The following is a 27,420-nucleotide window of genomic DNA, read 5'->3' on the forward strand; positions in this document are numbered from 1 at the left end:
ACGGCGTACCTGTAATGCGACGGCCGGGCGTACGTTTGTGAATTGGCGTATCTAGCTGATTTCCATATTTCTAGGCGTAAATCAGCGTACACGCCCCTAGCGGCCAGCGTAAATATGCAGTTAAGATACGACGGCGTAGGAGACTTACGCCAGAATTTGTATAAGATACGACCAGTGTATCTGATTCTTTGAATCAGGCGCTAAGATACGACGCCTCAGACTCAGAGATACGACAGGGTATCTGGATATACGCCGTCATATCTCCTACGTGAATCTGGGCCTAAGTGTTGTTGGAAGCAGGACTGTTTCCCTATTGCTACGCCTAAATCTGCTATTTCTCCTTTCACTTCAACTCTCCTATCACCACAAAGTTTTATTGTTTTTACCCGGCTGGATAATAAAGAGCACAGAAAAAGACACTTGTCGTGGACATTCCGTTACTGCTACATTCACCATACACCCCTAGACGGCGGAGGAGCCATGAGGTAACATGCCACCCAAAACAAACCAGCAGCTCATTCGTGGTAGTGCTACATACAGGAGGGGGCGGAGTCATGGGCGTCCGCTGAAATTTTTTCAGAGGGGGGCGCTTTGGCAGCGGCGATACACAGTTGCATTTTACCCTTTCTCCCCCCCCCCCCCACACGTTAATATGGAAAAACACCCCACTGTGCCCCCTGCATCTTTCAATATCTCTTTGTCACTACTGTGTACCCCCTCTCCACAACTGCACCTCTGGACCCCTTTACATTACACAGCACCCCACATCACTGGCCCTCTTTACATTACACAGCACCCCACATCACTGGCCCTCTTTACATTACACAGCACCCTGCATCACTGGACCCCTTTACATTACGCAGCACCCTGCACCACTGGACCCCTTTACATTACACAGCACCCTGCACCACTGGACCCCTTTACATTACACAGCACCCTGCACCACTGGACCCCTTTACATTACACAGCACCCTGCACCACTGGACCCCTTTACATTACACAGCACCCTGCATCACTGGACCCCTTTACATTACACAGCACCCTGCATCACTGGCCCCCTTTACATTACGCAGCACCCTGCATCACTGGACCCCTTTACATTACACAGCACCCTGCATCACTGGACCCCTTTATATTACACAGCACCCTGCACCACTGGACCCCTTTACATTACACAGAACCCTGCATCACTGGACCCCTTTACATTACACAGCACCCTGCATCACTGGCCCCCTTTATATTACACAGCACCCTGCACCACTGGACCCCTTTACATTACGCAGCACCCTGCATCACTGGACCCCTTTACATTACACAGCACCCTGCATCACTGGACCCCTTTACATTACACAGCACCCTGCATCACTGGACCCCTTTATATTACACAGCACCCTGCACCACTGGACCCCTTTACATTACACAGAACCCTGCATCACTGGACCCCTTTACATTACACAGCACCCTGCATCACTGGCCCCCTTTATATTACACAGCACCCTGCACCACTGGACCCCTTTACATTACGCAGCACCCTGCATCACTGGACCCCTTTATATTACACAGCACCCTGCACCACTGGACCCCTTTACATTACACAGCACCCTGCATCACTGGACCCCTTTACATTACACAGCACCCTGCATCACTGGACCCCTTTACATTAGAGAAGAGGGACAGGCACTCTAAATAAGGGACAACTAGAGGGGAGGGAAGCGCTGCAGTCACCGCTTAAATTGGCCCCAGGGCCTGGCTCTCCCTGGCGATTCCAGGGCAAACGACCCCCCTTGCCCTATGGAGCGGACGCCCATGGGCGGAGTCTAGACCAGTCACCCTGCACAAGAAGAGAGGGCAGCAGTGACTGGTCTTCATTACAGGAAGCTCCTACACAGAGGTAAAGTGTCACACTGGATTACTGCACAGATCTGGAAGAAATACACAATGCACACCAAGATTGAAGGAAGAAATTACATGCCGAATGTATTTAGACAATATTTGCTTATCCTGGCGTTCATTTTAAGCCTGCTTCCATGAGTTTAGCTTTGTTTCAGTTCACTGCAGGAAAATTAACTATTTTTGTGCGGAGAATCCAATCACAAAAATATTGGCACACTTCAGATAAGAATTACAATTTAAAATATAACATTCATCCCATGAAACCCTCTCGGACTCCAGCATGTTCCTTCACAGAGTTGTCCACTGGCTCAAGTATTCCAGGTCTACAAGTGAAGGGGGCGGGCATTTGGTGACATTTCTGTACAATTGGTTGGATGGCTTTGGAGATGTTGTGTTGATTCTCTGTATTGGTGAACACTCGATGCCTCGGTCTTGCAGTCTAACGTACTTGAGTGCTTGATAATACCCTGATGGTCACCATTGTTATAGTGACCTAAGAGCCAGAGTAGAGTTGTCACTTTCTTGCCCCGTATTAATGGGATGGAGTTCTGTTAGTTTAGGCCAGCCCCCCCCCCCCCCCTCAGTTCCATGGCAAAAGGCGCACATAAAGCGTCCAATATCATTATGATGGGTCACCGAAGGCACAAGGGCGCCTTGTTCATTTTCCACATCTGCCATTTTTTTCGGATCTCATACCGGACCTAAAGGGGATGAAAAATCAGACAAGTCTATTTAGTTTAAAAAAATAAATAAAAATCTGTTCCTTTTATCCAATCAAGAGAAAAAGGACAGGTTATCTTAGAAGAACCCTCAATCAATGGATGCTTGCCTTTTCCATGCTCCCCTACTATGCATCAGAGCCCTCTACAAGTACCTATAGGTAGATTCACGTAGGGGCGCTTAACTTTAGGGCGGCCTAGCCTAGTCTTTTTAGGCTACACCGCCGTAAATTAGTTAGGCTAGTAGTGATTCTTAAACCACTTACCTGCTAATTTTCGGCGGCGTAGCCTAAAACGAGCGGGCGTAAGCGCGCCTAATTCAAATGACTTGGAGGGGGGCGTGTTGTATGGAAATGAGGCTTGACCTCACGTTTTTTGACACTGCGCATGCGCCGGGCGACTACATTTCCCAGTGCGCATTGCGGCTAAGTAGGCCGTACGGGCCTATTGATTTCGACGCGGACGTAAACGACGTAAATCCCGATTCGCGGACGACTTGCGCAAACTACGTAAAAAATTCGAACCTCGCGGCGGGAACGGCTGCCATACTTAACATTGTTATTCCACCTCATAGGTGGAATAACTTTAGGCGGCCTATCGCTTACGGAAACGACGTTAATCGACTGCGGCGGGCTCGCGTTCGTTCGGGAATCGTCGTAAATGCTCATTTACATAATCTACGCCGGCCGCAATGGAAGCGCCACCTAGCGGTAAGCCAAAATATTGCAATCTAAGATAGAACGGCGCAAGCCGTCCTATCTTAGATATGTTTAAGTGTATCTCTGTTAGAGAATACACTTAAACATAGGTCGGCTTAGATTCAGAGTTAGGTCGGCTTATCTGTAGATAAGCCGGCCTAACTCTTTGTGAATCTACCCACTAGTGCTTTTGGATGGCATAAGGGAGACTTATAACCCCTGTCATGGTTGATTTTTTTTTTTGCCAGCTGTGTCCTATTTGTGAGATTTCCCCTCACTTCCTGTCTCATAGCCAACACGGGAAGTGGGAGGAAATCTCTTCAAAGTGAGGGAATCCCTCTTTGTTACCAGGCTCAACTAGTGTCCCCATTGGAAGATATCCCCTCTATTGCTGTTCAGGGACAGCCCGAAATGTGGGATTTTTTATTTTAACTTTTACTTTTTATGAAAACAGTAAACTTGACAAATAGAGAGGGTGATTCTACCTAATGGAGACCCAGACAGCAATAAAAACATGGCAGGTGTTCTAATTCCTCTTTACTCTATCCAAAACAAAAAAAAAGAGTTAATTGTTGGGTTCCTATGATATTCGGTTCCATCTAGTGGCCATATTGTGGTATTTCAGAAATATGCATTGTGCCCACTAGATGGCACTAAGGATCAAAGGAAATCAACATATTAACTACATAACGACCAGCCGACGGCAGGTTGGCTCTCCTGCGCGAGAGCACGTAGTATAACGTCGGCTCTCCTAGCGGCCGCTCGCTCCTGACTCCCGCGCACGTGCCCGGCGGTCGCGATCACAGCCGGGCACCCGCGATCGTTCGTTACAGAGCGGGGACCGGGAGCTGTGTGTGTAAACACACAGCTCCCGGTCCTGTCAGGGGAGAAATGCCTGACCATCTGTTCATACAATGTATGAACAGCAATCAGTCATTTCCCCATAGTGAGGCCACCCCCCCTACAGTTAGAACACACCCAGGGAACATACTTAACCCCTTCCCCGCCCCCTAGTGTTAACCCCTTCCCTGCCAGTGGCATTTTTATAGTAATCAATGCATTTTTATAGCACTGATCGCTATAAAAATGCCAATGGTCCCAAAAATGTGTCAAAAGTATCCGAAGTGTCCGCCATAATGTCGCAGTACCAAAAAAAACGCTGATCGCCGCCATTACTAGTAAAAAAAAAATAATAATAAAAATGCCATAAAACTACCCCCTATTTTGTAAACGCTATAACTTTTTCGCAAACCAATCAATAAACGCTTATTGCGTAGACGAATACGTATGGGCCTAAACTGAGGAAAAAAATCGTTTTTTTATATATTTTTGGGGGATATTTATTATGGTAAAAAATATTCATTTTTTTCAAAATTGTCGCTCTATTTTTGTTTATAGCGCAAAAACTAAAAACGGCAGAGGTGATCAAATACCACCAAAAGAAAGCTCTATTTGTGGGAAAAAAAGGACGCCAATTTTGTTTGGGAGCCACGTCATACGACCGCGCTCAGTTCTTACCCTAAAGTCTCGTACGCACGATCCAATTGTTGGCAGGGGATTGTCTGTTGACAGACTGTTGTCCTAAAATCTGACCCTTTAGTACGCTCCTTTTGACAATTGTTGTCCAATTTTCTGCCAACAAATGTTAGATGACGGATTAGTACATTTTCGGCGGACAACGGTTGGTTGTCAGATTTTCTGATGGTCAGTACACAAGTCTATCACATGCAAGTTGAAAGTACAAACACGCATGCTCGGAATCAATGCTCACCAAATGTGAAATTAACAGAAGGGGCCCAAAAGGTGGCGCTCAAAAGCTGAAATTCCTCGTAGTACGTCACTACGTTTGTGTTTGTTGCACGAAAATTGTGTACTGTTAGTATGCAAGACAAAATCCTGGCACACGCCCCTAAGACAAAAATCTGATGCTCAGTTGGCCAACAATTGGATCGTGTGTACGAGGCTTTAGAGCCGGCGGGGGACCAATGCTGCAGTATGATTCTTATTTAGAAATACACTTCCCTAACTTTTCTTTTGACATGTTAAGTCAACTTCATTCAAATATCTGAATAAAGAGAATGATTTAGTGTTGCTCATAGCCAGTGCCGGCCCAAGACATTGTGCTGCCTGGGACCAAGAATTAAATTCTGCCCCCCCCCCCATAAAAAAAAATCACGCCAACCAAAAGGCCCCCACATTCATTATTTTATATCATGATAACTAAAGGGGACCCGTCATGGCTCTATACATGTATAAAGAAGTATAAAGAGGACCTGTCATTGCTCTATGCATGTATAGAAGTATAAAGGGGACCTGTCATGGCTCTATACATGTATAAAGAAGTATAAAGAGGACCTGTCATGGCTCTATACATGTATAAAGAGGGCCTGTCGAGACTCTTTACATGTAAAGGAATATAAAGAGGCCCTGCCATGGCTCTATAAATGTATATAGGAGTATAAAGAGGACCTGTCATGGCTCTATACATGTATAACGGAGTATAACGAGGGCCTGTCATGGCTCTATAGATGTATAAAGAGGGCCTGTCATGGCTCTATAGATGTATAAAAGGACCTGCCATGGCTCTATACATGTATCCAGGAGTATAAAGGGACCTGTGAATTGCCGGCGGCCACAATGTCTTTTGCGCAAACTAATCAATGTACGCTAATTGTGTTTTTTTTTGGTACCAAAAATATGTAGAAGAATACATATTGGCCTAAACTGAAGAAAATTGTTTATTTTTCTAAATTTTGGGGATATTTATTATAGTAAAAAGTTAAAAAATATATATGTTTATAGCACAAAAAATAAAAACCGCAGAGGTGATCAAATATCACCAAAAGAAAGCTCTATTTGTGGGAAAAAAAGGACATCAATTTTATTTGGGTAGCGGAGCTGGCGGGCATCAGTATGCTGCCCCCCTAAAAGTGCTGCCTGGTACCCATGGTACCACCCGGTCCCATCATAGGGCTGGCCCTGCTCATAGCATCCAGGTACATAGCTGCTTGCTTTCACTCACCTCTTTATTGGCAAAACAGTACAGCACAGAGACCAGAAAACCCTGTAAGAGTAAAAGAGAATTGAAGGTTGTAATTTTAACCACATAATCATGTTAAATAATCATCCCCCTGCTCGTGTACTCCAGTATTATCAATGCATCAAACTGAGGGGGGAAAAAAAGGTACAGATACATTGTGTTTTAATACAGAAGGATGAAGGGGGCCCTGCTCAAGCCATTTACAATCTAAAAGGGAGGGAAAGGTGTTCCTGAAAGGTATAAGATGTGGAAGATGATCTGATAGAGGTGGCCGAACCGCATCCATGTCGCAATAGCAGGAGATTCACATATCTCTACTGTGGCTCTGGTGCAAATTTGCACAGGAGCCCTATGCATCTTTTGGTCCGTTTTTAAGTCCAAATTCAGCCAAAAATGTGGGCTGAAATTGGACCTGAAACAACGAATGAGGACGCACCAGACCCCTGCTATGAGCCGCATGCGAAGATGGTGTGTGAACCCAGCCTGGCCTAGGCCAGTAAAATTGCAGTAGTCATGGTGGAAGATAACCAGGGAGTGAATATGTTGTTTTGTGGTATTGTTAGTTAAAAAGGGGTGAATTCTGGACATTTAATGGAGGTTTAGCCAGTGAATGGATGTGGGGCCTGAAGGAGAGGTCAGAGTCTAGGATTAAGCCTAGCATCCTGGCATGCGTGGAGGGACCAATAGTGGTGTTATTGATCTCATGAGGTGGGGGTGGGGTTGGGTTTGGAGGAAATATTACAAGCTCATTGTTGGACAGATTGAATTTGAGGAAATGGTGTGACACCCATCAGTGGCGGCTGGTGCTCCATTTTTTTGGGGGGGCGCAAACAAAACCCCAACCAACCCCCCCCCCCAATGTCACTCACATTCAATGTGACCTGCATTTAGACAGATGGATAGATTGGATAGGATAGATAGATAGATAGATAGATAGATAGATAGATAGATAGATAGATAGATAGATAGATAGATAGATAGATAGATAGATAGATAGATAGATAGATAGATAGATAATCAGATAGATAGATAGATAGATAATCAGATAGATAGATAGATAATTAGATAGATAGATAGATAATCAGACAGATAGATAATTAGATAGATATATAGATAATTAGATAGATAGATAGATAGATAGATAGATAGATAGATAGATAGATAGATAGATAGATAGATAATTAGATAGATATATAGATAATCAGACAGATAGATAGATAATTAGATAGATATATAGATAATCAGATAGATAGATAATCAGATAGATAGATAGATAATTAGATAGATATATAGATAATCAGACAGATAGATAGATAATCAGATAGATAGATAGATATATAATCAGACAGATAATTAGATAGATAGATATTCAATCTATCTGATTATCTATCTATCTAATCATCTGTCTGACTATCTATCTATCTATCTATCTATCTATCTATGTGACAGATAATTAGATAGATAGATAGATAGATAGATAGATAGATAGATAGATAGATAATCAGATAGATAGATAGTCAGACAGACAGATAGATAGATAGATAGATAGATAGATAGATAGACAGACAGATAGATAGATATTCAATCTATATATCTGATTATCTATCTATCTAATTATCTGTCTGTCTGACTATCTATCTATCTATCTATCTATCTATCTATCTATCTATCTATCTATCTATCTAACAGATAATAAGATAGATAGATAGTCAGACAGATAATTAGATAGATAGATAGATAGATAGATAGATAGATAGACAGACAGATAGATAGATATTCAATCTATATATCTGATTATCTATCTATCTAATTATCTGTCTGTCTGACTATCTATCTATCTATCTATCTATCTATCTATCTATCTATCTAACAGATAATAAGATAGATAGATAGTCAGACAGATAATTAGATAGATAGATAGATAGATAGATAGATAGATAGATAGATAGATAGATAGATAGATAGATAGTCAGACAGATAATTAGATAGAGATAGATAGATAGATAGATAATCAGACAGATAATTAGATAGAGATATAGATAGATAGATAGATAGATAGATAGATAGATAGATAGATAGATAGATAGATAGATAGATAGATAGATAGATAGATAGATAGTCAGACAGATAATTAGATAGATAGATAATTAGATAGTTAATCAGATGGATGGATAGATAATCAGATAGATAATTAGATAGATAGATAATCAGATAGATAGATAGATATACAGATAGAGACAGAGGGACAGAGAGAGACAGGGGGACAGAGAGAGAGAGAGAGAGAGAGAGAGAGAGAGAGACAGAGGGACAGAGAGAGACAGATATAAGAGACAGATATAAGAGACAGATATAAGAGACAGAGATAAGAGACTTGTAAAGCATGGCTGTAGGTCGCAGAGCAGGGAGCCCTCCCTCACACACAGGAGATGTGTGTAATGAAGGCTCCAGCACAGATCGGGTGAAGCATGGCCCCCCCTCCACTCTCCATCACAAGCTGACAATACATCCAGCAAGGTGCTGCTCTATGTGGATGGAGTGGACACTGGACAGACACTGGGTTAAAAGAATAAATAAAGGGTTTTAACAAGAATATTTTACTTACCTCCATGTCCTGGAGCCAGAGAACTGAAAGTGAAAGTGACACAGCCGTCTGCCCGGGAAAAGCACTGCTCATTTCCTAGCAGTGCAGAAGGAACCAATGTGAGGGGCTGGAGAGACACAGGACCAATGTGATTGGCTGGAGTGGCGTCCTGCACAACGCCACAGAGCTTAAAAAAAAACCTTGCAAATGAAACGTCTTGCTGCAGCATTGGCAGGACGTTTCAATGATGCCTATGCCTTAATATTTCACTGTTCCCGGCGCCCAGAGCCCGCCCCGAACACTTTAAAGGACTTTTTTTTTCTTAAAGGGCCAAAAAAAAAAAAAAATGTTTTTTCATTTTTTTTTTCATTTTCTTTTGTTAATGGCTTTGGGGTGGGGGGGCGGCGCCCAGGCGCCCCCTATGGACGGGCCGCCACTGACACCCATACTGATATGTTGCTCATCGATTTGTGATACATGAGGAGATTGAGGAGGTGAGCCAGAGAGATCTGAGTGTCGTTGGCCTAGAGGTGGTGTTGGGAGCCATGGGAGGTTATCAATGGTCCCAAGGAATAGCTGTAGAGCGATAATGGAAGAGGCTCAAGGATAGAGCCTTGTGATACCCCAACAAAGGGAGAGGAGTGGAAGAGATTAAGTTGTAGGTGACACTGAAGGAAAGATGGGAAAGGTAGGAGGAGAACCAAGGAGAGCGCAAGAGCCATGGAGGTCAAGGGAGCGGACTTTGAGGAGAAGTGTATCAAGGGAAAAAGAGTACCGCTCCAAGCCCTGCGACCTATGCTGTGCTCCCGCCCTGTAGTACTGACAGGTGCAAACTCTGTGCTGATCCGTGGAAAAAAGAAATGTTCCTGGACTGCCGCACTCTGATTCATTCTGTTTTATTGAAACAAAATGAACAAAGGATAAAATCCAAAGCTGTATAACATCCAAAAATTCATGCAACACTGCAATCAATGGTAGAAAGTGGACATAGGGGACAAAAAAGCTAACATGTTTCACATCATGGATAGATGCTTAGAACAGCAGAAAGGTCTAAAGCCCCATACACACGGTAGGACCCTTGTCTGACCAAAATCACATCAGAATTCCGATGGAATTCCATCGGAGTAAAAGAGAACATGTTCTCTATCTAAATTCAGACGGAATTTCTGATGGGGCATACACATGGTCGGAATTTCCGATGGAAAAAGTCCATCTGACTTTTTCCATTCGGAAATTCCGATCGTGTGTACAGGGCATAAGAGTATGAGTATGAAGTAAGAGCAATTTGTTTTAACAGTTAGTAGGTCATTATTGAGTTTTAATAGAGCCGTTTTAGTGGAATGTTATGAGTAGAAGCTAGAAAGTAGGGGGGGGGGGGTCAAAAAGGTTACTATCCATGAGGTAGCAACTTGTACGGTTGTGGACAAGGTGTTCAAGAAGTTTGGAGGCAAGCGGAAGCAGAGATGGGTCTGAAGTTTTTCAAATAGGTGGGGTCCAGTTAGGGGGGTAACCAGTACATGTTTTAGAGGGGAGGGAAAGGTGCCTGTGGAGAGGGAAAGATTGAAGATGTGTGATAGAGAGGCCCAGATTCACAGAAAGCAAGGCGCACATTACGCCACCGTAGAGCACACACAGTACGCTACACCAACGCAGCGCAGACAGGCAAGCATAGCATTCAGCAAGCCAGTGCTCCCAACGCTGCGCCAGCGTGGCGTGGGTTTCGAAGGCGCACATCGGCGTAGGTGGAAGTGGGCGTGAACCCATGCAAATGAGGCATGACCCCATGCAAATGATGGGCCGAGCGTCAGACAGGTACGTATCACAAACTGGGCATGCGCCATGACGTGCACGCACCCCTATGTGCCTGCTCACAACCACGCCGGGAAAACTGCCTAAGCTACGCTGGATCACTGCGTACACACGTCCAACGCACAATACGCCAGCTTGTGTTCCCTGGTGCAGACCTGAGCATGTCTGTTGCTGGGTTGCACCTCCTTTATGGGGAATAACTTTACGCTTTCTCGCGTAGCATGCGCCGGGCACGCGCACGTTCGTGAATCGCCGTATTTCCCTCATTTGCATGTTTGAATGGCTAATCAATAGGAGCGGCACCATGCTCCCAGCCTAAATGTGCGCCCACTCTACGCCGCCGTAAGCAAGATACGTCGGCGGGGTGTAGCCTGTTTTTAGGCGCATATTAGTTTGTGGGTCTGGCGCACAGATACGACGGAGCACATTTGCACTTACGTCGGCGTAACTTGTTATACGTCGGCGTAAGTGCTTTGTGAATCTGGGCCAGAGTATACAATAGAGCAGGAAGGAGGTCATAGTGGTTGTGAGGACAAGGTCAGCCTCAAAGGAGAAAAGTATTGAGTGTGGTGACCTTGGTTGGAGGAGAAAGCTAGACAGTTTGTAGTGAAGCCATTTGTAAAAAATATATAAAAAATTAGCAGAGCTATTCACCCTGTGTAACTGCATTAACGCTCATTCTGTTCAAATGAGGGGAAAAAAATGATGCTGCTAGGCTATTTTCTCTTCAGGTCAGATGCTCTTCATTCATACAAATAGTGTAAATGAGGTAAATACCACATTATGACCACAAGATGGAGCTGATGATTATAGTAAATAAATATTTATCTCCATCTAGTCGCTATAAAATAGCCTAGTAACATTTAAGTTTGTGGAAATTCCCCTAGAACGAATGTACATGACAGGACAAATGACTCTGTACTTTTTTTTTTTTGTAAATGCACCCCTTAGTAATTAATCTACATTTTTACTTGTTGCCAAACTCACCTGGAAAGAGCTGAAGAAGAGGTTAAAGAAGACTTTGACATATCGCAGAACTCCTGATGTTTGCTCATCTGTGGCAAAGATGAACACAACTTCATGGATCCCAAAAAGAGGAATCAGTGTCAGTGTGGCCTTGGCCAATCTGTGGGAGAGAGACTGAATTCATTATAAATTGTGAATGGAAATAGTTTTTTTTTTTTTACAGTATTTGTATCTAATGGGTCAAACCACCATATATTTAAGTAGTAGATAGGTTGGCAATAAGTAAAACTTTACACTGCCTCCTTGTATACCTCCAGAAACTGCAGTGTACCATCATCTTGCCCCCAAAATATATCTAATCTTGCGAACTAAGGGCCAGATTCACAGATGAAATACGCCGGAGTATCTACTGATATGCCGGCGTATTTTCAAATTTCCCGCGTCGTATCTTTAGTTTGAATCCTCAAACCAAGGTACGACGGCTTCTGGGTAAGATCCGACAGGCGTAAGTCGTCCGTGAATTGGAAAGGACGTAACGCACGTCGCCGTTCAAAAAATTACGCCGGTGCAACGTCATTTCGCGCAAAGCACGGCGGGAAATTTCAAAACGAAGCATGCGCAGTACGTTCGGCGTGGGAATGATACACGCCCCATTTGAATTAGGCGGGCTTGCGCCGGACGGATTTACGTTACGCCACCGCAAGTTTACAGGCAAGTGCTTTGTGAATCAAGCACTTGCCCGTAAAACTTGCGGCGTTGTAACGTAAATGTGATACGTTACGCCGCCGCGGATTTACGCGATTCGACCTGAATCTGGCCCTTAATTGTTTTAAAAAAAAAAAAAAGGTGGAGAGGTGGACAACTAAATAAAAATGATTTGTCTTGCCTTCTAGACCAGGGGTACTGAATTAAAATTCATGGAGATCTAAATCGGTAAAATGTTCTTCTAGCCAAATTGTGGGAGACAGGACCGCAATTTTATGCGGTCGCAGTTTTATGCTAAAAAGTCAATAACCTTCCACTGAAAGTCTCCATCCTTACCTACCATTGCCTTCTGGCTCACCACCATCAACCATGCTATACCACTGTATAAGTTGACATATGAGGCCAGAGGGTGTCCAAAAAAAATCTTGAAGGTTTGGGGCTCTTGGGTTGACTCCGACAGCACCATACCACCTGCTCCTTGAAATTTGACTGATACCTCTGCCCATTGAGTAGACCCGAGTGAGCAAATTGATAATTTTATTGTTTCTTTCACCTATTTTCATATGTTTCTATGAATATACTGAGGGGCAGATTCACATAGAATCCGCGGCGGCGTAGTGTAAGCCATTTACACTACGCCGCCACAACTTACTGGAGCAAGTGCCGTATTCTCCAAGCACTTGCTTCGTAATTTGCGGCAGCGTAGTGTAAATGGCCCGGCGTACGGCCGTGTAATTCAAAGGGGGCGGCTTGTATTTAAATTAAGCGCGCCCCCGCGCCGATCGAACTGCGCATGCGCCGGCCGTAAAAATAGCCCAGTGCGCATGCTCCAGCTCATGACGGAAAACGTCAATGAAGCCGACGTGAGCGTCATTGACGTAAAGTCCTATTCGCGAACGACTTAGCAAAACGACGGAAAAAGACAACGCTGACCCGACGCCATACTTAACATGGCATACGGCGGACTGACGTAAGGTTACCCCTTATATAGCAGGGGTAACCATACGCTTACGGAAACAACGTAAACGACGACGAGGCGGCGCAAAATCGTTTGTGAACCGGCGTATCAGGCTCATTTGCATAGTCAAATGAGAAATCACCGTAAACGCCACCTAGCGGCCAGCGTAGAATTACATCTAAGATCCGACGGTGTAAGTGACTTACAACTGTCGGATCTACGCCGTATCTATGCGTAAATGATTCTAGGAATCATACGCATAGATACCCGGGGCCAAAATAACAAATTCCTGCATCTCTAAACGAATTGAACGTAACAAATTATTAATAATAAAAAAATAATAATAAAAAGTTATTATTATTATTATTAATTTGTTACGTTCCATTAGTTTAGAGATGCAGCATTCGTTATTTCGGATAATTAATAACTTCGGATAAATTTGTATTCATTACTTTCACTAACAGGCAAATTTGAAAGAAAATTCCAATATCTATAATTTAATAGTTAGTAATAGTTATTAGTTAGTTATTTTAGATTTTCTAATCTTTGGGTTTTCTTATTTTCGTTCTGTTGAATTTTTGGATTTTCGTTCTTATTTTTGAATGTCCGAATTTTCTGAAAAATTTGTTAAATGAGTTTTCGTTAATTCTAATATTCAACAAATTTGTTGAATTTCGACGAAAAACGAATTTGGAACGAAAAAAAGTTGCACATATCTAAAATACAGTATGTAATGGCACACAATCTTGCAAAAGCTGATCTTTTTAATATTCTTTTATGAGCAATAAAAGTCTAGCTCTTTAAATTAAAAAAAAATTTTTTTTTTTTTTGGCCTATACATTATTGATCTTTTTTAAGTGTTAATTTGTATTTTATGGCAGAAAATTACCATGATTACAATCAGTCCCATTACATTAAGTGCAAAAATAAAGAATTATCATATTTCACGTAGGTGTATTTATATTGCAGCCATCTCAGTGGGGGGGATAGACTCTCCGGGGATGCAGGCTGTTTTCACAAGGATCTGCCAGGGATGGATTCTGCTTCTGGCACATCACATTAATGTATACAGGAGCGAAGGGCAATTTTTTTTGGAATGACAAGACTGCAGAGAAATACATATAATTAATGCATTAAAGTATAGCAGATGGAAAATGTTTACCATGCTCTAAATGTGTGTTTGTTCCAGCTATCATTTATGTACTGATCTGTGTTTACTCTGCATTTTCACGCAAGCTCCCGCTGCACCTCTTATTGAGGGATAAACCCTACAAAAAACCGAACATGCAAAACAAAAACAAAAAATCCAACAAAATCATCAGAAGGGACATTATTTTCCTACGGTGTGATGTGTCCCTTGTGCTAATGTCTTCTAGTACAGTGCAACAGGCTTTAATAGAACTGAGGAGCTGTCACAGGCTCTTATCAAGACTCTCAACTATGCTCACTCTATCTACCTAGCTCTGCCATTTATAGAAGCATTACTACAGCTTCTAGGCATTACACATGATCTATGATTGGAGGAGGTGGACCTTTCAATCATCTGCCTATCTTCCATTCATAGATCACATGTCATTCATAGAAGCTCTAGTATGGCGGATCCTCTGATTCTCCTCCCGGCCAATCGGGAAGTAGGTCTGATACCCGTCACCCGTTTGGCTGAAAGCGTCACTGGTGAAGCTGACTGATGGTCTGATGTGCCTACACACCATCGGTTAAAAAAACGCGGTGACGTAAAACACACAACGCGCTGAAAAAAACGAAGTTCAATGCTTCCAAGCATGCGTCGACTTGATTCTGAGCATGCGCGGCCTTTTGACCGATGCTTTTGCATACTAACGATCGGTTTTGACCTATCGGTTAGGCGTCCATCGGTTCAATTTTAAAGCAAGTTCTCTTTTTTTGACCGAAGGATAACTGACCGATGGGGCCCACACATGATCGGTTTGGACCGATGAAACGGTCCTTCAGTCCGTTTTCATCGGTTTTGACCGATCGTGTGTACGCGGCCTGATCCTGCCGCTGCTCCTCGGATACCCGCCGCCTAGATGGGGTAAGTGCCGGCGGACTGTCCGGCAGACAGTAGGGTGTGTGTGTGTGTGTTTGATTCGCCGCGGGGGAGGAGGGGTTCTGTTTGTCCCCCCCCCCCAAACAAAAAAAACACCAGGCATGGTGCCGCAGGCTTTATAGGGTTGAGACAGGCATCCAGAAAGTGACATATCGCCTCCCAGTCTCCTGTCAGCTGCCCTCTGAAAAGTGATCCTCCACAGATCAGTGAGCAAAGCAAGTGTAAATGAGCCATTGCAGAGAAAGCAGTGTCATCCTCCTGGTCTTGTTTTCTGGCTGATGTGTATGGATCACAAAAACGACCGCACAGAATTAAAAACCTGTGGGTAGATGGGGCAGTTGCCATGGGCAGATTTCAATAGGCATATTCTTTAAGTTGTTTCAATTTTAGATTTTGGGAGAAATACATTTATAATTTTTATTTTTTCCCATTTTCTTCTGGGTAGCATTCTTTACATTTGGGGTTTAAAGCCAATTAAATCTATAAAAAAACACTCCGTAAAGAATGGCTCATGGACGGCGGTGGGCTTACGTGACAAATCTGTCTATGAAGTGGGTGCCAGAAGCAGTGAGTCTATCAACTAGACGGAAGGTCAGTGATTGATTTTTTCCTGTGACTGATACATTGTAACACTCAATTTGTGTCACTGATGGTAAAGCCATCCCCGGCTGTCACATTGTACATCCCCGTGTCACGCTGTATGTGACCCCCATGAGTGGAATGAGTCACTGTAGCGGTGAGTCACTCCTCTGATTGATATTTCAAAAACAAAGGTAATGCGGACGCCAGTCCACTTAAAATCCATTTTTTATGATCTATTCTAGAAGGCAGGTTGAGTCCAATTACATTATAAAGCCATAATGCAATTGCAACGTATGTGTACTAATAATGAAGATCAGTAAACTGAGTCTTGGCTGCCTCGTACCTCGCTGTACTTTATTAATCACTTCAGCTCTGGAAGATTTACCCCCCTTCACGACCAGGCCATTTTTTTTTTTTACTAGTAATGGCGGTGATGTAGCATGACAGCGATATTGCGACAGACAAATCAGACACTGACACTTTTTTGATACTTTTTTGATAACCAGTGACATAAATACAGTGGTCAGTGCTAAAAATATGGGAAGGGGTTAACATCGGGGGCGTTCAAAGGGTTAAAGTGGTTGTAAACCCTTACAGATCACTTTTACCTACAGGTAAGCCTAGATTTAGGCCAGGTTCACACCTATGCGAATTGAGTGCGGCTTAAACCGCATCCAATACGCAGAACATTTCTAAATACATTGTTTTCAATGAGGCTGGTTCACATATGTGCGATGCATTCGCACTGCGCATTGCAGTAAAACCGTGTGCGTCTTTTAGGCATTGTGGTGCGGCTCATGTGCGAATTCAAGCCCATTATCTTCTATGGGTACGCAGCTGATTCGCAGATGTGTTCAGTTCTCTTCAGGAATTTCTCTCATTCAGCTCAATACACTTCTCCCCCACTCTCCTCTCACCCGTAAGTTCTCCCAGGTCTCCAAATTTGCATCTAAAACGTTGCTAATCTGCTGAACACTTCTCTTATCTCTCTGCAGAGATAAGAGAGCTGAAATTTGCACCGCACTAGTGTGATTCAGGCTTACCTGTAGGTCCAAGAAATATCTCCTAAACCTACACGGTTAAGGAGATATTTCCAAAAGACATGCACCGATGTCTACGGCGTGCAGGCGCACTGAGCATGCCGTTACTAACAGCGATCATGCCGATAGTGGCGGCACCCACGCACGTGCGCGGGAGTGACGTCATTGCGGCTCCGGCCAGTCACAGTGCTGGAGCCGCGATACGAGGAAGACACTCGGGGGAAAAATGGCGGCGGCGGTGGTGAGGAACGAGCACCACTGCGGGGGCTTCGGTCTCAGGTAAGCCGGGGTCAAGTCCTGGGGAAAAAAATTTGGGAACTCCCACCCAAGATCCACTCCCCCACCAAAAAAATAAAAAATTATACGCTCATAGGCATAATTACTAAATCGCAAGTTCTTTCTAAATCCCGCGATAACTCGCGGCAGACCTCCGCAATGTCTCCTGGGAACAATGACAAAAGCTCCCAGGAGACATTGCGGCAGCGAGGAAGTGACGGAATACCCGCACACTACCCGATGAATCCATATACAGGAAGCAGCCAGTAACATAAAGTATTACTAAGGTTCGCCTGCCCCTGACAGCGACTCGAGCTGGGCATCGCCGCTTAGTGAAGGATTGGCTCGGGCGGCTCGGCTGCTCTAGTCCTGCAAAGGGAACGGAGTTCCTGCTGTGAAAAAAGTGCAGGAACTCCGTTCCCACGCATTCCCGCAGGACTTGAGCCCTGCAGGTAAGTAATACATAATACTATGCATACTAGCTCATTATGCCTTTATCTTGCAGGTTTTTTTTTCAAGAGGGTTTCACCTCTTTAAAGTGATTATAAAGTCATAAGTTTTTTTTATCTTAATGCATTCTATGCATTAAGATGGAAAAACTTCTGTGTGTAGCAGCCCCCCTAATACTTATCTGAGCCCATCTCTATCCAGTGATGTGCACGATTGCCTCGGCCCTCTGGGACTCTCCATCCTGATTGGCTGAAACACAGCAGCGATGCCATTGGCTCCCGCTGATGTCAATCAAAGCCATTTAAGAGAGAGAGAGGGTGGGGCCGAACTGAAGCTCCATGTCTGATTAAACACCACCAATTGAAAGCTCTATTTGTGGGGAAAAATTAATACACATCGTGTGCAAGGGAGGAGCAGCAGGGGGAGGGGCAGCAACAGCCTCTTCCAGGAGCCCTACCGCGGATCCAGCACCTACACCACCACCTCGTCATTGTCCTCCCAAGCTAAGGCCATGGATCGTTGCATTCTTGCCCGACCCGTCCCGTAGGGTAGTGCGAGTGAGGGGGCCAGGTTTGTTTGCCACCCCCCCCTAAATGATTGAGCACCAGTCACCACTGTATAAAACAATACATGAAAGTGGGGCAGAACACTCTCTGTGCAGAAGTAGTGATTTCTCTATAGCGGTCCAACATGCCCCTATAGCTCTGCAAATGGCAAAGCTCATGCTCTCTGCTGACTGAAGAGCTCTAGCTCTGTTTGCACAGGAGGGGTGTGTCTGACCTCTGCAGAGAGACTACTGCTTCCACACAGATAGCAAAGGCCCCTTTGTACAGTATTCTGTCAGGGGACAGTTTTTCCTGCACAGGCTATCACTAAGTATTACATCTCTCTGAACACCAAGATAATAATAAGAGGTATATAATCATTAAAACAAGCTGTTTGTTGCCACAGACTACTTAAATGTTGCTGCCCCTATGCCACAGCCTGTGTTTGCCACTAACAACAACCAGTCACATCTGCCTTGTTTTATAACCAGCACTTGGAATCTGCCAACTAGAATCTGGTTGCTTTGCAGAATTTGCAGCTCCATTACTCTAGATTTGATTTCAAATAGTTTCCAGTCAGATACCCATAATGCCTTGGTGCTTCTTTATTCACCCCTTTGCTGGAATGCCATCTGTATATAATGATGAGGAGATTAAAAGGGTTCACTAGTGTTCATGTCATCGTTGCCATGGTGACAGCATTGTACACCTCTTGCTGGTTAGTAAAGGAGATTTTTGTTATAGCAATATTTGCAGGTGGATTTATAGTAATCTCTTTTAATAATGAGCACTGCATGGCGCATATATATATATATATATATATATATATATATATATATATATATATATATATATATATATACACACATCACATCAAATATGCATGTGCTTGTCATCTATTTCATTTGAGGCAGATGTGACATAAACATTATTGTTGCATGTACAATTATGACAGATTTTTGAGTATAGCAATTATGCTTTTAAAGGGAACTATTCATGATTAGAATTCAAAGGCATTACATTACAATACATAACAATTTTGACCCCTTAACTACGACAGTTCTCTGTCTGTCTCTGATTCTGTACTTACTAAATCACTGACTTGGAGCAAACATATAACAAGTGCTAGCTAGTACTTTCACCAGTTTGTATTAACACAGTATGGGCTAGATTTACATAGATCAGCGGATCTTTAGATCCGCGTGATCTATGTGATTTAAGATCCACCGCTGCAAGTTTGAGAGGCAAGTGGGTAATTCACAAAACACTTACCTCCAAACTTGCGGCGGCGGATCGTAAATCCCCCGGCGGAATTCAAATTCCGCGGCTAGGGGGAGTGTACTATTTAAATCAGGCGCGTCCCCGCGCCGATTTAAATGTGCATGCGCCGTCCGCGAATTTTCCCGGCGTGCATTGCTCCCAATGACGTTGCAACGACGTTATTGGTTTCGACGCTTACGTAAATGATGTCCATCCGTATTCGAGAACGACTTACGCAAACGACATAAAAAATAAATAAAAATTTGACGCGGGAACGACGGCCATACTTAACATTGGCTGCGCCTCATAGAAGCAGGAGTAAGTATACGCCGGAAAAACGCTTACGTAAACGCCGTAACAACACTGCGTCGGGCCCGCGTACGTTCGTGAATTGGCGTATCTCGCTGATTTACATATTTCTCAGCGTAAATCAGCGAGAACGCCCCCAGCGGCCATTTTTTAATTGCAGTTAAGATCCGACGGTGTAAGTCACTTACACCTGTCGGATCTTAAGCATATCTATGCGTAACTGATTCTATGAATCAGGCGCATAGATACGACCGGCCTAACTCAGAGATACGACGATGTATCAGGAGATACACCATCGTATCTCTTTGAGAATCTGGCCCTATGTGTGTGTGTATATATATAGGTACATTTTAGAAAAGCCCTGAAACGTTACCTCTTTCTTTCTCAGCCATAGCAAGGTACTTACTGAACTTCATAGCTGTATATCTTCATTGTGAGATCTAAGGCACTACTGCATCTGACTGCCAACATCAGGAGATATGAAGTTGGATATTGTGAGGTCACTACTGTTCATGGTTCTCCTTGCTGGAGAGGAAGCTGTACCTGAAGACCTGCAGTGCAAGGATCTCCCTGCTTCTACTTCATTTATTCTGTGAATCTGGGCTTTCTGCACCTCTCCTGCTGCTTCTTGATCATTACCCCACCAGCCATCAGGGGATCTTATACTAAGATGGTCACTTCCACACGGTGACATAGTGCAGAAGTCATGGTAAGCCAGTAATGCTTGTCTTTTCTCAGCACAGCTTCTATGGTATAGGTCTTCTTTAGGAGGGCACAAATGAAAGCATGTTATGACTAAGGCCGGCTATACATGGTTCGAATTCCGCTGAACCGGACAATATTCGAACCATTAGTGGGCAGGCTGAATGTACCAAGTTGATCATTCATTTTCATATGTCCATGCTTATCACACTTCAGCAATAAGACTTGTACATTGCTGCAAACTATAGACAACTCAATGTTTTGCAGACATAATGAAACAGCTCTTGTGCCTAAAGGAATTAGCTGACAGGGCTCACCTTAGCTTGTAGTCAGCATATCCTTTCTGATTGGCTCTCAGTTTTGATAATATCATCTTCAGGATCCTCATAAAGATCAGAAGGTTGATCTGAGATGGAAATAGAAAGACTGATGTTATAGGGAAAATGCGCTATTGGAAATACATTTTCCATTTCACTGTGCAGTCATCTTTGTAAAGTTGCCTACATTATGTGCAAAAATTAAACATTGTACACAATGCTCCTGTTGATATTGCATTCCACACTCCATAGTTACATCTCAGGTTATAGATTGGCTCATCTTAACCGAAACAGTTATAGCTGAAATGCAAAATGTTCTGCTAGTGCCCCCAACACCCCCCTCCCCCCAGACTGACAATGCTGCTTTCTGCTGTACTCCTGTTCTCCTTCATCCAGAGTGGAGGCACTCTAAGACCCCTTTCACACTGACACGTTTTTCAGGCGGTTCAGCGCTAAAAATAGCGCTGCTATACCGCCTGAATAAATCATGCCCTGCAGGCTTCAATGTGAAAGCCCGAAGGCTTTCACACTGAAGCGGTGCGCTAGCAGGACCGCTCCAAAAGTCCTGCTAGCCGCATCTTTGGAGCGGTATAGGAGCGGAATGTTTACCGCTCCTTCCCATTGAAATCAATGGGAAACCGCGGTAATAAAGCCCACAATGTGCCTCTACAAAGGCGCATTGCAGGCGGTATTAACCCTTTTTCGGCCGCTAGTGGGGGTTAAAACCGCACCGCTAGCGACCGAATATCGCGGTAAATACGGCGGTATATCAGCGCTAAAAATCGCGTCGCTATACCATCACCGCACCTCCACTGCCCCATGTGAAAGGGGCCTAATACAGGAGGTGTGTTAAAACGAAAAAATAAAACCGAATCCAGCCACCACATCCAGGGATTGGTAAACTGTAATATATTATATTTTGATTTTGTGTTTAATAATTACAACCTGCTACAATATCCATTATTATACAGAATGCTTCATCTCAAGTGTTCTTATTGATCCTTTTATCTCTTTGTTTTTTCTCTATCCTCTATAACCTCCCTATCCTCATTAATAGCGAAGTTTAAAGCTCTATTCAGAATACGTATTGTCTTTATAACCTCTTTCTTTACATTTCCGCCATCGTTTATCTGTTTTAAGAGGATGCAAATCAACTACGGCATTGTTTTATATAAAGAGGTTACATGGATGATATTTTGAAAATAGCTTTTTCATCATTACTATTAATGAGAATTGACAGGAATTGATAATCGAGAAGAATCAAAGAGATAGAGGAACAATGACCAGCCAATATGTGTCACTGAATATACTGAGAGTATAAAAAGAGTCATACAACGTACTCTGTATTTAGTTTCTGTTAATTCTTAAGTTTTGAAAAATAGTGTGAACATTGTAGCAAAAAGAGCTCCCACTAAGTACGGTCAGGTCCATAAATATTGGGACATCAACAGAATTCTAGTCTTTTTGGCTCTATACACCACCACAATGGATTTGAAATTAAACAAAATTTAACTGCAGATTTTTAGCTTTAATTTGAGGGTATTTACATCCAAATCAGGTGAACGGTGTAGGAATAACAACAGTTTGTATATGTGCCTCCCACTTTTTAAGGGACCAAAAGTAATGGGACAATTGGCTGCTCAGCTGTTCCATGGCCAGGTGTGTGTTATTCCCTCTGTCATGAACGTTCTGCTCGCTTCCGTGGGCATATGCCTGCGCGCGGGCGCGCGCCTGTGCGCATGCGTGGAACACGGCCGTTGCCCGCATCTGTGCGCATGCGCGCACGTTTGGCGCACGTTTGGTGCACGTCATACGCAGCGTCCTGCTGCCTATAAAAGACACTGCCTGAATGGGGCATATTGCGGCTTGATCTGCATGTGTTCCTGTGTTCTTGTTTTGCACCCTGCATTCCGCATCCTGACCCAGTGTATGACCCGGCTTGCTGACTCCGTTACCTTCTCCAACCCTGACCCCGGCTTGCCGACTCTGCCAGTCTCCTGCCTGATTACCAGTTACCTGAACCCGGCTTGGACTCCGACTATTCTTCTGCCTACTGTTCATGCTGATCCCTTCCAATTGTACGACCCGGCTTGTCTGACTCTGCTACTACGCCTGCCACTCTGCTGACCTGCACCTGCTGTCTGCATCCTCTACTCTGCGACCTGCATCACCTGCTCCCTATCCAGCAGTTCCAGCTTCCTCTGCAGCTACACCAGATCTGGCACCCTTACTTCACCGTGCTCAGAGACCTCTGTTCCCATTCCAGCGGTCTCTAAGCCGGGGCTGTACGGGAGGTCTTCCTCCACGCTTCAGGCTCACACTCAGGTACGTAACACCCTCATTATCCCATTTACGAGGAGCTGATAAAAGGTCCAGAGTTCATTTAAAGTGTGCTATTTGCATTTGGAATCTGAGCTGTTCCATGGCCAGGTGTGTGTTATTCCCACATAATCCCATTTACAAGGAGCAGATAAAAGGTCCAGAGTTAATTTCAAGTGTGCTATTTGCATTTGGAATCTGTTGCTGTCAACTCTCAATATGAGATCCAAAGAGCTGTTTGGAACATCCTTAAGGCTTGGTTCACACTGGTGCGTTTTGACATGCGATTTGGCAGGTCAAATCGGCGGTATTTGCCGCAAATTGCCGGCAATGGCACCGTCCTAATCGATGCGGCGCTGCACCGGTTTCAAAAAGTAGTTTCTGTACTACTTTTTGCGATTTCCGCCTGCGATTTACATTGACATCTGTGCAGAAACCTGCACAGATGTCTCTAAAATCGCGGCCGAAATCAGGACTGCCAGCGGAAGTGAAATCGGGAACTCGCAGGGCTTCACTCCCGAAGCCCAGTGTGAACCTGGGCTAAAAAAGAAAGAATGCACCGCTGAGCTCAGCAACACCAAGAGACCCGGAAGACCACGGAAAACCACTGTGGTGGATGACCAAAGAATTCTTTCCCTGGTGAAGAAAACACCCTTCACAACAGTTGGCCAGATCAAGAACACTCTCTAGGAGTGCCCATCAATGCCGCCTCACCTGTTAAGCTGAAAGTCTGCAGTTAAAGCACATCTTGTTCGTTTCATTTGAAATCCATTGTGGTAGTGTATAGAGCCAAAAAGATTAGAATTGTGTCGATGTCCCAATATTTATGGACCTGACTGTATATACTTATCCCCTAGCATGGTTTTTGAAAAGAAACAGAATTCTTTTTAAATATTATCAAAGAACTAATTATTTAGATGTCTCGCACATTTATATGTATTTAAAACCCGCTTTACAATTACAAGTCATTCTCTACCCCAAACTCGCTCATAAATCTTGCGGTTGCGCACAACAGCAACCACAAGATTTAGAGGGGAGGTACAGGTACGTCCATATGCACAGCCGTGCCATTCTGCCAACGTAAATAGTCGTGCAACGGTCGGCAAGCGGTTAATTGGTAAACCATAAATGCAACAAAGAACACTTCAGTTTGTCCAAATATGACTGGCTTTCTACCAAGACCCATCATCTCTTTAAAATATATATATATTTATATAAAAGAGATAATTCATTCACTGAATCCCCATTTCATACAATTGATTTCTGACAAATACGATTAAATTCCAGCAGAATGATCCAATATAGAATGATGACATTAATTAAAAAAAGGTGCACCAGTTTGTACCATGTCAATAGGTATATGTGGTTGGTTGATGAGAAAAGAGATTCTTTACTAACCTTGCCGCGTTGCAAGTTATCTTATTGGTGATTGGTATGCTACCAGTGTATGTACCTTGTTCATAAATAAAGACTATAAATAAAAAGAATACACCAAGTGATAAAGGTAGAAGCGTTGTAACCCATAGCAGCCAATCGGGTTCCATGAGCTCAGTGCAAGCAGAAAAAGATTCATTTGGATCAGGTGCTAGGGGTTACTGCATTTTGTACATTCCTCTTTGTCTTATTCAAATAATCGTGATAGCAGTAACATATGTGCCGGCGTATAAGACGACTGGGCGTATAAGACGACCCCCTAATTTTCCAGCTAAAATGTTGGTTTTGGGATATACTTGCCGTATAAGATGACCCCCTTCCTACTAGTCATGCCTCGCCTCACTGTGCCACCATTACATGCCAGACTGTGCCACCATTACATGCCTCACTGTGCCACCATTACATGCCTCACTGTGCCACCATTACATGCCAGACTGTGCCACCATTACATGCCTCACTGTGCCACCATTACATGCCTCACTGTGCCACCATTACATGCCAGACTGTGCCACCATTACATGCCAGACTGTGCCACTACATGCCTCACTGTGCCATTACATGCCAGACTGTGCCACCATTACATGCTAGACTGCCACTACATGCCTCACTGTGCCATTACATGTCAGACTCACTGTGCCCCATTACATGCCTCACTGTGCCACTACATGCCTCACTGTGCCATTACATGCCAGACTCACTGTGCCCTATTACATGCCAGACTCACTGTGCCCCATTACATGCCTCACTGTGTCACTGCATGTCTTGACGATCCCATACCTTATCCTAAGACATGCAGTATCTGTCAGACCGCGGCCGTCCATTTTTTTCAAAAGCCGCGCCTCCTTCTTCTGCTGTTCCGTAATAGGCGGAACACTCAGCTTCCCAGGAGACACTGTGTTCAGTGTTCCGCCTATCACGGAGGCCCTCTCGTCCGAGGACGAGAGGGCCTCCGTGATAGGTAAACACTGAACACAGTGGCCCGGATTCATATAGGAGATACGACGCCGTATCTCCTGATACGCCGTCGTATCTCTGAGTCCGTCCGTCGTATCTATGCGCCTGATTCATAGAATCAGGTTCCGCATAGATCTCCTTAAGATCTGACAGGTGTAAGTGACTTACACCGTCGGATCTTAGGCTGCAATCTCCCGCTGGCCGCTAGGTGGCGCTTCCGTTTGTATACGCAACAAATATGCAAATGAGGAGATCCGCCGATTCAGAAACGAACGCCCGCCTGTCGTTTTTTTTTTACGTCGCTTGCGTTCGGCTTTTTCCGGCGTATAGTTACCCCTGCTATGTGAGGGGTATCCTATGTTAAGTATGGCCGTCGTTCCCACGCCGAGTTTTGAATTTTTACGTCGTTTGCGTAAGTTGATTCAGAATACGGCCGGAAGCAAGTTACGCTCACGCCGAAACCAATGACGTCCTAGCGACGTCATTGGGAGCAATGCACACCAGGAAAATTTGCAGACGGCGCATGCGCTGTTGGATCGGCGCGGGGACGTGCCTGATTTAAATTGTAGCCGCCCCCTAGCCGCGGAATTTGAATTCCGCCGGGGGATTTACGATACGCCGCCGCAAGTTTTGAGGTAAGTGCTTTCTGAATTAAGCACTAGCCTCAGAAACTTGCTCCGGCGGATCGTAAATCAGATATCTTTAGATCCGCGTAACCTATCTGAATCTACCCCAGTGTCTCCTGGGAAGCTGAGTGGTTCCGCCTATCACGGAACAGCAGAAGGAGGAGGCGCGGCTTTTGAAAAAATGGACGGCCGCGGTCTGCATGTTAGGTTACCGGCGTATAAGATGACCCCCGACTCTTAAGAAAAATGTCAGGGGTTAAAAAGTCATCTTATACGCCGGAAAATACGGTATGTCTCAAGAAAAGAACTAAGACAATCAAGATGTCATGACACACGTTGCTTGGTTTAAGTATCATTAAACAAAAGCAAGAAGTTGCACAAAACCTTTCTTTGTTGATGCGCAAATCATGTTCCTACGCTATACATCAGATTTGTGGAGTACAATGGTTGAGGAGCATCTGTAGAAAACGCGACCAACTCACCACAGAAGCCAGCAGGATGGGGATGCGAATTATCCACCAGTATGCCATGTTGTCATTAAGGGCCCAGCATCTGGAAAATAAACATTTCAATCAGTTATGCCGCGTACACACGATCAGGCTTTTGTCTGGCCAAATCACATTGGAATTCCATCGGAAAAAAATAGAACATGTTCTATATCTAAACTCTGATGGAATTCATCGGACTTTCAGATGAAAAACTCTGATGGGGCTACACCCGATCGGAAACTCTGATGGGAAAAGTCTAATGTTTTTTTTCCATCGGAAATTCCAATCGTGTGTACGGGGCATTAGATCAAGGCCTAATGGTGCCCTCTGTTTTTGCTTATTCCAGTATTCCATGTGGGCTTCCCCCACAAGTCCTTAGATGGCTGCAAATCCATGCCTTACTTCGAGTTGTTGAAGACCTGAGGTTCTACCTTGCTGGAACACAGGAAGGCTGTTCATTTGGGCTCAGGGCAGCCATCAGGAATTATGGGGCCCCTTACACAGCTTCAGGCATGGGCCCCCTGGAGCAGAGAACCGGGGGGGGGGGGCCCCTTTACAAAAAAAAGAAAGAACAAATCTGCGAATTGAGAAGTGGGGGGGGGCCCTTTACAAAAAAAAGAAAGAAGAAATAAAGAAAAATATATATAAAGAAGGGGGGTAGCCATCTGGGGACCTCTGGGC

The 27,420-nt window shown here is 44.1% G+C and overlaps 1 protein-coding gene across 1 annotated transcript in view; it reads right to left on the minus strand.

Moving 5' to 3' along the window:
- Positions 1 to 1,951: 1,951 nt before the first annotated feature.
- LOC120943328 (glucagon receptor-like) overlaps positions 1,952 to 27,420 on the minus strand; it is a 90,405-nt gene continuing 64,936 nt past the window's right edge. Inside the window, exons 10-14 of the mRNA XM_040356563.1 lie at positions 26,734 to 26,803; positions 20,919 to 21,007; positions 11,728 to 11,866; positions 6,333 to 6,374; positions 1,952 to 2,594 (exon numbers count right to left, since the gene is read on the minus strand). Coding sequence (XP_040212497.1) covers positions 2,526 to 2,594; positions 6,333 to 6,374; positions 11,728 to 11,866; positions 20,919 to 21,007; positions 26,734 to 26,803 — 409 coding nt within the window. The 3' untranslated portion in view covers positions 1,952 to 2,525. The remainder of the gene's footprint in view (positions 2,595 to 6,332; positions 6,375 to 11,727; positions 11,867 to 20,918; positions 21,008 to 26,733; positions 26,804 to 27,420) is intronic.

This window comes from Rana temporaria, chromosome 6 (genome assembly GCF_905171775.1).
Source record: "Rana temporaria chromosome 6, aRanTem1.1, whole genome shotgun sequence".
Lineage (NCBI taxonomy): Eukaryota > Metazoa > Chordata > Amphibia > Anura > Ranidae > Rana > Rana temporaria.